The 13,074-nt window shown below is 50.8% G+C and overlaps 1 protein-coding gene across 2 annotated transcripts; it reads left to right on the forward strand.

Annotated features, from left to right (window-relative positions):
- MLEC (malectin) lies at positions 1-12,438 on the forward strand. 2 transcript variants are annotated; one of them, XM_034068213.1, is made up of 5 exons: positions 1-213; positions 3,406-3,584; positions 4,944-5,120; positions 5,277-5,334; positions 6,503-12,438. In XM_034068213.1, exons 1-5 carry the CDS (start codon positions 18-20, stop codon positions 6,730-6,732), a joined length of 840 nt encoding a protein of 279 aa, XP_033924104.1. In that variant the 5' UTR covers positions 1-17; the 3' UTR covers positions 6,733-12,438. The 2 variants fall into 2 exon arrangements, with proteins under 2 accessions (XP_033924104.1, XP_005147863.1); XM_005147806.4 differs by lacking the exon at positions 1-213 and adding an exon at positions 1,344-1,494.
- The last annotated feature ends 636 nt before the right edge of the window (positions 12,439-13,074 follow it).

Here is a 13,074-nt window from a genome sequence, read left to right on the forward strand (position 1 = left end):
GGCGCCGGGAGCCCGAGATGGTGGGCGCCGGGGCGCGCGGGGCGCCGCTGCTGCCGCCCTTGCTGCTCCTGCTGCTGCCGCCGGTGCTGCGGGGCGCGGCCGGTGGCCTCGCCGACAGCGTCGTGTGGGCCGTCAATGCGGGTGGCGATGCCCATGTGGACGTGAACGGCATCCACTTCCGCAAGGACCCGCTCGAGGGCCGCGTGGGCCGAGGTGAGGCCGGGGGGGGACGCCGGTGCTGCGCGGGCACCCCTCGGGGGGGCTGTCGGTGCGGCCGCTCTCTGTGCCAGCTCAGCTCCACTCCGCTTGTCTCGGCGGGGGTCCGGGACCCGCGTCCCACCGGCGCCGTCCCGCCTGCCCCGGCCCCGCCGCGGAGGGTCGGTGGGTCTCCGCGCTGGGCTGCAGTGCTCCGGTGGGCCCGCGGTCGGGGTCTCCCTCCGCCGTCCGCGCCCGGCGTGGCGAAGAGGGTTGCGGGGGACAGCGAGGCCGAGACCCCCCGGCACGGTACTTAGCACCCGCCGGGACCGCGGCCACCCCGTCCCCCCTCCGGGCCCGGCTAGCGCGGGCCCAGGGCTGCGGTGTCGGCGGGATGATCCCTGCGAGCTTCGGGCTGGTTTTCCCTGCCTCGGGCTGTGGGTTGTGTAATGCCTGAGGGGAAGTGGCTCCTCGCAGGCTGGAGTAGAATTTCGGCTGGAGAAGGTGACGGGAGCGCTCAGGCTGCCAGACCGGGCGCGTGCAGCCGCTTTTCTCCTGGTTTTTTGTCTCTTCCCATTTTCCACTGAAAAACCCCAGTTTCCACCGCGGGATCGCAGCGCTCGGTAGAGTGAGAACACGTTTTGCCCCCTCTCCGCAGCCTGGCGCACGGTGCGGTTGATGCCCGCCACCAGCAGCGCGGTGCCAGCCGGGGGAGCACGGCGCCGGCTGCTCGATGCAGCCCCGGTGCTGGGGAAGGGCAGGAGGAAGGTGCTCCGGGCCTGGCAAGTGTTCAGGAACAGGGCAGGGACGGAAGGAGAAGTAGATGGGGTCAGATCAGCTGCTCTAGCTACTGAATCAGTAAAATCTGATATCTACCAGTAAGGACAGGCTGCAGAACTGATATTGCACTTGGGTTGCACATTCTGCTTCCCCTGAAACTGCTCTGGTTGGGTGAATTTTGTGTGTTTCTGATAATTGGTGCACTGGAATTTAGGTAATTAACAAATTCATTGGAAAGTGAAGCTGTGCTGAGCAGCTCCTGCTGCCAGTTATAGGTGGGTGGTGGAGTGCAGGGGAGGTGAGCCGTTGACTTTTAAAGTCTGACCTTCCCTGTTTCTGTGTAGGATGGTGAGATTGTGCTATACAGCTGGGACTGCCATTGCTCACCCTGCAGGAGTGCCGTCCTGAATGGAGAGCTGTTGGGATGCAGTGCATACAGGGAAGGTCACATTTAAATATGAACACGGTTTGCATGGAGCTCTTTTATCCCCGTGGAAGCCCGCACTCCAGTCACTCAAGGTGCCCTGGTCTCTGTAGGTCAGCTTCCCTTTACAGACTTCTCACATGTATGGCTTGAATGTCATTGTGGGCTTGAACAGTTCAGGTTTAGCAGAGGAGAAAAAAGGGCCCTCTTTTGAAGCACGCTGCCATGCCCTTCCTCTGGGGACAGCCAGGCTGTTACAGTAATCCTGCTCCAGCCAGTGGTGCCAGGCACAGCGGAGGAGACTTTACCCCTTTGAGCTCTCAGCTGCTTTTCCCTCAATGGCTTTTTATTGCACTATTGTTCACATTACTCCAGGCTCCTCTGTGTATTGATAGGCATGTAATGGCTACAGCAGAAATACTGGCTGAGAGGAAGCAAGGCCAGAGGATAGCGTTTCTGGGCAAATTAAACCCTGGGTTTCTTTTCAAGCTTCAGTTCAGATTCTCTGTCCTGGAGGGCAAAATGTGCTGATGGCAATTACCAGGTGCCAGACATTGTTGAGTGGCAGCTCAATGCTCAGCTACCTCAGCACATCCAGCCCTGTCAAATCAAGCTCACTTCCACAGCTATGTCAACAGACCTGTGATGTGCAGGTGACAGGTCTTTCTCTCCAGTTACCTTCTAGTTACTTTCTTCCTATACAGGCTTTCCTCTAATAGGAGCTGACTGCTGTGGAGTCCTTATTTTGCTATCACTGTAATCTGTAGCTGGCCAGAAGTACCTGTGGAGGAGGACAGGTTAAACTTTTCACCTCTGTATTGCTGGTGATTAGAGTCTTCAGTCCTTGTGCCTGGCTCCCAGTGGTAAAGAGAAGCAGGAGATTGCCTGAGTGAAACAGGAGACCCAGAACTGGCATTAATTTCCTCTCATTTGCATTGGCTCCATCGTTGCAGCATAGGCTGGGTTTGTAGTCCTTGCTTTGTCTTGGCTGATGCATTGTCTGTTCCCATGGAAATGGGGTGGAAGTGGCAAGTGTCAGCAGAGAACTTGGTATGGATCAGCTTCCCCTGCTTGAAGTGCCAGTGGCCACAGTCTTCCCTCCTGCCCGTGCTTTGCTGAGGAATTACTTGATTTGAAGCTCTTGACACTTGCACCAGTTTGTACAGTAACTGTGACACAACAAAATGGCAAGTTGGGTTAAGGCCATTTGAGGGCTGCTCTAGAGGTGATGAAATAAAGACTTGAGAAGAGGCAAATGTGATTATTCCTGTTATTTTCTGGGTTATTGTCCCAATTGGAAAAGTTGTTTGGGCCCTTCTAAGGGGGTTGTTCAGGTGCCTGCAGACAGCACCCATTTGAGTTGATGGAGCTGCTGGTGCTCTTGAAACTTTCGGATGTCTTTCTTGTTTCCTTCCTGTCTTCAAGCTGGCAGTTATTGCATAGATGCGGTGAGAAGAAGGGGTTTTGTAAGATGTGTGATGCTTTTCTTCCATTCATGGCAGAAAATTCCATTTCTTCTGCCATTCCCCAGGTTTTCGCACATCTAAAACCTGATGCTATCGACTGCTAACTTCAAATCTGTTGGATGAATGAGCCAAGTCAGTCCTACACCGACTGTTTTGGGTTTGTACCCAGCTTGTGATTTGAAAAGCTTGTAAAAATATTCTAGGTGGTTTTCCTCTTTGAAGCAGGAGTCAATAGCCAAGTCCTTTGGCTCGGTCCTGTTTGTGAGACAGGCTCTTCTTTCTGAAGCTGTGCAAGTAAGTTTGCTGTGTCTTGAGACTACAGCAGGTCTAGATCTGCTTTTCTGCAGGACCTGGGTTCTGGGGCTTTGGCTGCCTCTGCTTCAGCTCCAGTAGTGCCTCCTCCTGGTCAGAACAAGGAGGGGAGACAGGTCTGACAGGGCCTAAGCAAGGGTTAAGCACTTCAAGGGTATCTGCATAAAGTGTCTTTTCCATGTGGCTCAAATTAACCATTCCTCTCACTGTTTTGTGCTTGAAACCCAGCTTCTGACTATGGTATGAAGCTGCCAATCTTGAGGTCCAATGCAGAAGATCAGATTCTGTACCAGACTGAGCGTTACAACGAGGAAACCTTTGGCTACGAAGTCCCCATCAAAGAAGAGGGTGACTATGTGCTGGTGTTGAAGTTTGCAGAGGTCTATTTTGCACAGTCTCAACAGAAGGTAAGCAACAGCTCCTTGCTTGTCTCTTCTATGTGAATTCCTGGCTAAGACTGGGTGTGTTCAGGTTGCTTCTGCTGCTTTGCATGCTGGAGAAGGGAATGAAGGAAGGCACTGAGGCACTAATGGTTAACTTACCCCCAGAGCTTTCATGGGCTCTGAAACTGAGCTGTCTTCCACATTCCACATATACAGTTGGCCTGGAAGATGGCATTACAAAGCATTCAAACATGGGCAACTAAACTAACACTAGAGCTTTATGATCTCTTTAGGTTGTTCAGGCTTTGAGAAGAGATTTTTGCTTTTTTCCTGAGTGCTTGTTCCTGATCTGAGAGCAGGCTTGTGCTGGAGGAAGTATTGTACAGATTAAATCAGGGAGGTGATCTGGGTTAGATAACCTACTCAAACAGCAATGTTGTAAGACTTCATCCTGGTTCAGTCTGATCCTGAAAACATGAGTTAAATTCAACCCTCTTTATTGCTCTTTAGAGAAGAATAATCCTTGTCACTTCTGAAATCCCTCATGTACAGACATGGAAGCGGAAGCACAAAGAACTCAAAGCCCTGTGATGAATTGGGAGAGGTGTGGTGTGTGTTTTAGTCTGGCTTTCCCCTGACTCCATCAGCTTCCTTAGAGCCCTGCTCCTTAAGCACTGTGCTGCCTTCCTGCCAGAGAAGTATTTCAGGGAGCAGAACTGGTGGGGCTGGCTTACAGAATGGATGCAAAAAGCAGCCTCACATTAAACTGAAGGGCCGAGGAACCTTTGGTTCCTCTTCCTTCATGTGGCTGTGCTGGGATTCCCCAGGTGCTAAGTGAAGGTTGAGTCATTACAGCCCTGAGGAGGACTTTCACTCTGAACTCACAGATGTGGTTAGCAGTTCGGCATTTTACCTCCTTCAAACCCTTTCCTTCACTAGCTTGTTTCCTCTGCTCTGCTGCAGGCTGTTAGCTAGAAACTGCTTCACTCCCTAGGGTGTGGTGCAGCCCAGCACCCTGGGGTGGTAGGAGCAGGTCCTCACAGCCAGTAGGTGGAAGGAAAGATGTGAAAGAAAAGTGTGAACAAATCAGAATAAAGTCGTGCTGTTCTCCATTCTGAACAGCAGATGGAGGGGGTATTTTGAAAGAAGGAGGCAGATTTCAGGGTATTTGAAAGCAAAGTTAATGCTTCAGTGTCTTTACCTGGCTGCTTTTGGTCTCTGAATCCTTCCCAAGGGAGTGGAGCATGTGTGGTGGGACAGTGGATGCTGCAGTGCTTTCTAGTCCTGGGTACACAACAGGCAGAAACCTTTCCTGTTGAGTTCCCATTTCAACCATCACATGCCTGAATCCATCCTGACACTGTCATTTCTTCCACCCTGAAGGTGTTTGATGTTCGCTTGAATGGCCACGTGGTGGTGAAGGACTTGGACATTTTTGACAGAGTTGGACACAGCACAGCTCACGATGAGATCATTCCCATGAGTATTAAAAAGGGGAAGCTGAGTGTCCAGGGAGAGGTTTCCACGTTCACAGGGAAGCTCCACATTGAGTTTGTAAAGGTAATGAGCTTTTTCTGTGCAGAGCCCTGGGCTTCCTTTTCCCCTTCTGCCCCAGCCATGTGAAGCATGTGCTGAAGGAGGAGAGGTGATGGTAGGGGGGGAGAGTATTTCTTGCCTCAGGTCTGCAGCAGTGATTTCCTTCTTTGCTTTCTCTAGGGCTACTATGACAATCCAAAAATCTGTGCCCTATACATCCTGCAAGGAACAGTGGAAGGTAAGCACAGTTTCTGAGCCAGAAGGCTCTTCCCCCTTGGAGAGTCGCCTGTTGCTTCTCAGACCATGAGATCATAGCTCTTGCTGACCCACCTCTGCCAAAAATGTTTCCTCTCTCAGCAAGTTCCCACAGAGTGCAGTTCCAAAGTGAAATAGGTGCATAGGGTCCTCCTGTTCCTCCAAGTGCACAAAGCTCTGCATTTTTGGAATAAGAAAAAAAAACAATGTGGTTTGAGACTCCCTGTGTTTAGGGCAGAGAAGAAGGAAATGCTTCTGGTCAGTCTTAGCTTAGAGCTACAGATAAATTCCCTCTGGCCTTGCATGTCAGCAGCAGCCCTGCAGTCAAGCAATTCACAAAGATCTTTTAGCTAGTAATTAAGTGTTTCTTACCTGGAGCTTTGTTCTGTCTCCTCAGCTTGTGGACAAGGCAGTGGGTTTTTCCCCAGCTATCAGCTCCTCTGCACAGCAGTGGGGAGTGCTCAATAAAGTCCCTGGTCTTCCATCACCCTCTTTGTAAGCCTGTATTGGAGCTCTTCTAGCTCCTAAACAGAGAAGGTTTAGGACCCCACGCTGACCAAAGCATCAGTTTACTTTACTATTGGTCAGGAGTTGCCAAGTGATGCTGAAGATCTGGTACATAACCGTGTGGTCAGGAGGAACCTTGATGTGTGGGGACCTGCACTTCATGCTCCAGGCTCAGAGGACTGGGTCTGAGTGCTCTGATAGAGCTGGGGTTAAGGGAGTGCAGTGATGTGAGGTAGGACCATTTGTGGAAAGGGTTGTTCCCATTCCTGTTTGCACCTCTGTCTGCAGACCCTGCAGGTAGCAAGTGCTTATTCTTGACTAGATCTCACTGAGCAGCTGTGGTACCTGACTGTGCATGCTCCAAATGTGCTTTTGTGCCATAACTTCTGCTGTGTAACATACAGATGGGGTGGAATACTGTCATTTTCTTTATGTACTGGGTCTTTAGATGCTCTTGTGTCATGGAGGAAAGAAATAGACGAGTGAGCCTCTGTGAGGGGGGATGCTCTGGCTGTGGTGTTGATGTGGTGTCAGGTGCCCTGTTGTCCTTGTTCGTGTTGGGTCAGGGACGGGGGAAGTCAGGGACTCGGGTGACTTCCCATGTTACATCCTGCTGCCTTGCAACCTTTTGTCATGTCCAACAGATGTTCCAAAGCTGCAGCCGCATCCAGGTCTGGAGAAAAAAGAGGAAGATGATGATGAAGATGAATATGATGATGGCTCAAGTGTTAAAAAACAGGCAAATAAGAACCGGGTTCAGTCAGGCCCACGCACACCAAACCCCTATGCCTCGGACAACAGCAGCCTCATGTTTCCTATATTGGTGGCCTTTGGTGTCTTCATTCCTACCCTCTTCTGCCTCTGCCGATTGTGAGAGCAGGCCCCACAGAGCATCAGCCGAGGGGCTGGGAGGGAAGGAGTTGGACCAAACACGGTTGCTTTTGATTTCTCCATATTGTTCATAATTTAAGGAAAAAAGAAAAAAAAAAGATTCATTTGGAATGAATAGCAGGTCCTCCAGGTAAGAGGGAGCTTACCTTCCCCCTGCCAGCAAGCAGCAAGGCCCTCGCCTTCCCCTTCGCACCATGTGCAGCCTCCGATCCTCCCTGGGGCATCCCAGAGTAAACTGAGTCCTGGCCGTCTGTACTGGCCTGTTGCAAGCTGATGCTACCAGTCCTGGGCCATGTCCCAGACTGAGAGAAAGCCATGTGCTGAAAGACCTCTGCCTTTGCTGGGTGGAATATGGTTCCTTAAGCAGGGAAGCAGCTCCTAAAACCAGGCCTGAGTACACGTTTTGTTCAGGAGCGTGGAAGTGGTGTGGTGCTGTGGGGTGACTTAACAACGGTGGAGGACAGAGCCTGGCTCAGCATCTCCCTGAATGTGTGCAACACGATGTATGGTACTCGCCTGCAGACGGATGCCAAGACTCCGGCTAGCGGCTCAGCCTCTGTGGAGATGTTTCCCTCCTAAGACTGCAAGCTGTGCCAGGAGCAGAGGGATTTATCTGGCCTGATTTGCTGCACCAGTTGGGAGAGACTCTCCTAGTTTGGCAGTTGTAATGTTAGATCCATCACAGAGGGATTCTGCTGTAGCCTGTGAGAGGCTGACGTTGTTAGCGTCTGATCAGATGCACTTGTATTGATTATGGCTTTTGTTTCCTTTATTATCCTTTTCAAAGGTTTCGTTTTAAGCCCAGTTCCTTGTTTTGCCCTTTCTATCAAGTGACCTCTCCTTTGGAAGAAGCTGAGAAAGAGGTGACCTGGAGAGGAGATTCTGGATATGTTCCTTGACCTTCCTAACAGTTAGCATCCTGCTCTGTAACTGTGAAGAACCTGTGCTGTAGGACAGAGTGGAGCAACACCATGGATGCTCCCTATGAGCTCTCATTCCCTTGCAGGGACCAGGCCTACCTGCAGTGGTGGGAAGTGCAGTGAGTTGTTTAGTGTCTTCTGGTAGCTCAGCCTTTTGCCCATCACTGTAGTGAAGGGGCAGATGTCCAACATTTCAGTACTGTAGAGCAAGGTGATTTGATGCCCTTCAGAGACTGGGGAGTGAGCAAAACACTGGAGACAAGGTCACCGGCTTCCCCCAGGGATATTTCTGCAAGAGGCTTCTGTTTCCACATGCAGAGCCTGTGCCTGCCTGACAGAGGCTAGGCAGGAGTGAAAGCCATTCCTGTGCCTGCCGATCCAGAGCTCCAGGCCCCAAGGAGCTGCCTTCCCATGCTCTTGACCTCTGTTACGTTGACAACTTCTGGCTGGGGGGAGGGAGATGTTCTGTGTGCTGGAGCAGGATCTGTCCCAGGTGGGGTTGGATCCTTGCAGGACAGCTTCGATGCTGGTGACAGAACGCTTTACCTTCTGCTATCTGTTCTCTGCTTTGCCCGGAGCAGTGGCACTGAGTGGTGTCCTCATCGCTGCTGCTCTTCCCTGAGCCTGAGTTTTCCTTGCAGTTGTTTCTGGGTTTGGTCCCCTGCAGTGGCTCAGCCCTTTGAGCTGAGAGGAGTCAGCAGAATTCCCTGGTTTGCAGAAAGGAAACTGGAGGAGCAGCCTTCCTGCTCTGCTGGGCCCAAGCAGCTGAAGCCTTCGCTTCTTCCTGACCCTCAAGCTGTGATATAAGCTGCCAGCTCCTGGGCTTCAGAACAGGAGGTGTCAGAGCACTGCTCTCTGCAGCAGTGGCACTGAACCCTGCCTTTCTGATTCATACATCACTGCCATGGGCTTGACCCTAATGCTGTGTCTCTGAGCTAAAAGGCAGGTGACAGGACCTTAATTACCTTCTCTCCAGTTGCACAAGTGGTACCAGCCAGTTTGGGAGAAGTAACAGGGTCCCTGTCACAGTTGAAGGAGAAGACAGGCTTTAGAGGGAGCAGATCTTAAGAGCAAACCTTAGGATGAAAAGGCTTTAAGCTTGAAGTTGTCTGCTTCTTCATCTAGCTGCTGTTAAAAATCCTAGTACATAAAAGACTCACATAAAATAGGAGCTTTAGTTTGTTTGGGGACAGTGCCTGCAGAGATTCTCCAGCGTCTTGTGGATTGCTGTATCTGGGGCACAAGAGACATTTAGATCTTTATCAGTTTTGAGAAGCATGAGCTGTGCTGATTTGTTAAGCAAAAAAACTGGGCTTGAAAGCAAGCTTCTCTGTAAGGAGCTGTTATCCTCCAGGCCTTTTAGGTTGCACCTTATTTGAGCATCTTTGAAGCAAGGTATCACTCAGCTTCTTGTGGCTCACCCAGTAATCTCTGCACCTTTCCTGGCATGAGAAAAGGGGCAAATTTAGGAGTGTAAAAGTCAGACAGGTTTTCTAGGATAGTTTATCCCTGCCTCTCCTGGCAGCCAGGGCACCCATTTGGTGCCATCAGCTGCCCTAAAGCAGTGCTGTGCAGAGTGTGCACTGTTGTGTTCCAGTTGCTCAGTTCAAATGAATTTGTCTTATTTGAATAAGAATAGGGAGGAGGAAGAGTTCATCCTTTGTGGCTTCAATTCAGTTGTTTTGGCTCTGGTTTTATGCATCTTTGCCACTACAAAGCTGGTGTCTGGGTGGTTCCTGTCCCTATTATGGTGCTATGAGCTGTTTTCCTTGTTGGTCCATCCCCTCTCAACACATTTGCCTCAAGGAGCCTTCAAGCCAAGTATGTGGAACATGGGGAGATGGTAGGGGATAACTGGTCAGCACCTTGCTGGGAATGGCATCCTCTGGCTAACTCCCCTTGCAATCACTGTCTAGCATCCGCAAGCCAGGCAGATGGGTATAATGAGGTACCTGGTCCTGGTAAAGGAAAGGTTTGGATTTGCTGTAGTTTCCCAGGACTTTGAGGGGATTCCCAAGGCATGGTTTAACTGAGCCTGGATAGAGACAAGCCTGTGTGTGCTTTGTTGCCTCCTGCCAGCAGCAGGGAGGTGAAGTTTGTGTCTCTGCACAGCAGTGGGGAGCTGGCTCAGGACAGACTGTGGCTGGATTCACGGAGCAGTTGTGTAGAGAGGGGCAGATAAGGCTATTTTAACAATCATGTTTTGGGCCTGGATACAGCCTCAGTGTAGTGGTTCCAAAGCCTGTTTTCATTACCCCCCATCAGCCCCTCCTTTTGTATCTTTAAGCCAGGCCATTTTCTCCTTCTGTGTGTGTGACTGAAACAAGATCTGTGACCCTTCTGAGTATCCCAGGTGGCAGTGAGCAGGGAGCCAAGTGAATTCCCTTCTCTTTTTGGTGCCTTTTGTCTCAGGCTTTGAATAAAAGTCTATTTGAAGAAGCTTTTTCTTTTTTTTAATTTTTTTACGGAGCTTCTGAGTTTTCATTTTTCCCAAGGGCCAGGCATTCCCTGCCCTTGTGATCAGCTGGGGTCTGCCCCACTGTCCCTGGATGCCAGCTCTGGAGGTCACAGCTCAAGCAGAGAATGGTGAGTGAGCATCACTGGTTCCAGCCTCTGAGATCAATGGGAAGAAAAACCTAGCAGGGGATGGAAGAACTGGAAGAGCTCCTTTAGGTCTGGTCTCCCCCAGAGATCTCCTGGAGGCAGGATGGAGAGCTCCCAGACACTCTGGTGCCTGCGTGTCTGTGCAGTTTGGAGCTGAGTGAGTCATGGCTAGGTGCTGGTATGGTGCTTACAGCTTCTGGGTGTAGATTGTGGCTTGGGGGGGTACTGCCCCTCAAATTTGCTTGCTTGCTGAGGCCTTGTTCTGTGCTGTTTGGGCCTGAGCAAGGAGCAGAGATTTGTGCTTTGTCCCTTGGCCTTTAAATTGAAATAGGACAGCAACAGTCAGGGAAGTGTCTTCGTATGGGAAGTCTGAACAGGCCTGTCTTTGATAGAAAACAGCAGGAGGAGGGAGAGGACCAGCAGAGCAGCTTCAGCCCTTGATGCGAGACAGATTCTGAGCAGCTGCGAGGTACCAAGTGTTTCAGGCTCTGTTTGGTGCTCAAATGTGGGAGAGATCCGTCTGCTTCGTGCACTTAAGTGCTGGGGAGGGAAATATCCTTGCTGAGAATCCAAGGGAAATGGGAGCTGGGCCAGCACTGAGCTAATTTACCTACTGGCGCTTCTGCATCTCCACAACAAATGCCAAAGTCTAATACAATTCAAGGATGCTTTTTTTACCGTCAGCCTGGTTCCACCAGTCTGTCCTCACTGGCTAGTCCCATATAGGCTCAGACAAGTATTCTCAACACACACAACACCAGGCTGGAACTGTGAAGGCTCAGAAACGTGATGACACAAATAGGCCTCCTGTGCTGCACCCAGCGGGTCTGGGGCATGTGTGTATCGCCTTGGATCCGAATGGATTTGTCCCAGGAGTTATAGTAGCCACCACATTGAAATGGTGCTGGGTTGGATAGGAGAGGTGAAAGCAGGTCCATGTCTTCCGGGACTCTGGCTTGCTCAGAGTTTATTGCTGTATATTAAATACTATTTTTGGAGACTGGGGGGAAGATATGGGAGGGGGAGGGATGCGACGGTGCTGTCCCCAGTCTGATCAGTGGGATGCTACTGCAAGTTATTGATAGGATTTGATTTTTTCTTTCCCAAAAAAGGACTTTATTTAAAAAATTTAAAAAAAAAGGAAAAAAAAATCAATGAAACACAAGCACTTTGCTTTCCTCCCTCCTGAAACAGTGCTGGCTGATTGGAAGCTGTGAATCGTCTTTTACAAACATGAAAGGTCTCTGCTGAAGAGTTTGTGTGATGGAGATTTCAAGGGAAGGGGCAAAGTACAGCTTGAGCCATTTTAACTGGGGAGAGTGTGAATCTGGAAACACTTGAGCTCTGCCCTGGAGTTGCTCCCAGTCACACATGGTGGGGATGTGCTTGCTTGTGGCACCACGGCAGCTCTGTCACACTGCTCCTGAGCTGGGATGCTGGAGTGAAGCTGTGCCTGGAGCTTGCTGACAAGTGGGGGCTTGAATTTCTCCCGTTTTCTATGGGGACTTTGTGTGTTCAGGGCTTTCCCACTCGAGCCAGGTTGGTCGGAGAGCCCCAGAGCCTGTGGGAGCACAGGCAGGTTTGTGTTTCATGCCGGGAGGCATCACAAGGACTGTGCGATGCTGGGCAGGTGACAGGGATGTTTGCGTCCCGTGTGGCAGCTTTTAGTGTTGGCAGATGGTCCCATTGCTCCATGGTGCCCAGCTGGGATGCGTGGAACTGGCCTGTGCTATTGGCATTAAGGACACACCACAAACTACTTGAAGCTGCAGGTCTAAGTTGTCTGTAAAGGCTAAAGCAGTGTGGGGAGAGATCTCCATCTGTACTTGTCACCAGTACAAAGGGGTTTTAAGAGGGGGTTTTTAATTTTACTGTCCATTGCTTTGTGTTATCACAACTTGCAGTGACATTTCCTTTGTTTGCAGCAGGCTCGAGCCCTGGGTGAGAAGCACAGATTATTTCTGATTGCATTGCCTTTGCAGGGACTGGCTGGGGGAAGAGGCAGGTTTGGGGTGGGTTATTTTATTTTTGGTACATGGCAACAGTTTTATTTTTGTTAATTTGCCCAGGATGTTTGGTTGAGGGAATGTTCTGAAATCCACTGCCTGGCACTGGCACCAGCAGTGCGCTGAAGGAAAATAAACAGAGTTATATTGTCACTTGGATGAGCTGGGTCCTCTTTTCCAGTGCTGGGAGCAGCGGGAGGCTGGTTGCACTGCGAAGCGAGGTGCATTTTAACATCCCAACGCTGCTGCTGCCAGTGGTTTTGGGTGATTAAATGCAAGCTGGGTGGCTCTCAAGAGCATTGATGTGGACCTTGTGCTTCCTGCTTTGGTCAGGAGATGTACCAGAGATGTAATCTGCTTTCTGAGGCTTGTGCAGGATGCCCCATTTTCAGCTTGAAGCTGAAAGTTGGAAGGGGCTGGAGCAGTTAGAAAGCAGCACCTTCTTCTTGTAGGTGCCTGACTGCAGGGGACAAAGGACCCTGGCCCTCTGTAGAGCAGCTGCTCTGGGTCTTTGGTCTGTCCTGAGGGACAGAGAGGAGGATTTGGGAACAGGCTTGTCTGAAATAGCATCTGGCTGGCAGTAGAGGCGGGTGCTGCTTACAAGCAGCAGCCGCAAACGTCACTAACCACTGCTCTGAATCTGTTTCCAGTCATCTTGAGCACGTTGGCTGGAGTCTGAAAAGAGGATGCAGATGTTTCTTGTTCCCTAGTTCCCTGAAGGGCTGGAGGTGCCTGCAGCTCTTAAGTGCCTTGGGCAGCCTGGCTGCTCCTTCCTGGGATAGAAAGGCATCCTTT

Source organism: Melopsittacus undulatus, chromosome 12 (genome assembly GCF_012275295.1).
Source record: "Melopsittacus undulatus isolate bMelUnd1 chromosome 12, bMelUnd1.mat.Z, whole genome shotgun sequence".
In the NCBI taxonomy this organism is placed as follows: Eukaryota; Metazoa; Chordata; class Aves; order Psittaciformes; family Psittaculidae; genus Melopsittacus; species Melopsittacus undulatus.

Excerpts from the sequence above, each read along its gene's own strand:
- MLEC (XM_034068213.1), top strand. The coding sequence starts at position 18 with ATGGTGGGCGCCGGGGCGCGCGGGGCGCCGCTGCTGCCGCCCTTGCTG. Across the intron at positions 5,121-5,276 it reads TCCACATTGAGTTTGTAAAG|GGCTACTATGACAATCCAAA; the intron begins GTAATGAGCTTT and ends TGCTTTCTCTAG. Across the intron at positions 5,335-6,502 it reads CCTGCAAGGAACAGTGGAAG|ATGTTCCAAAGCTGCAGCCG; the intron begins GTAAGCACAGTT and ends CATGTCCAACAG.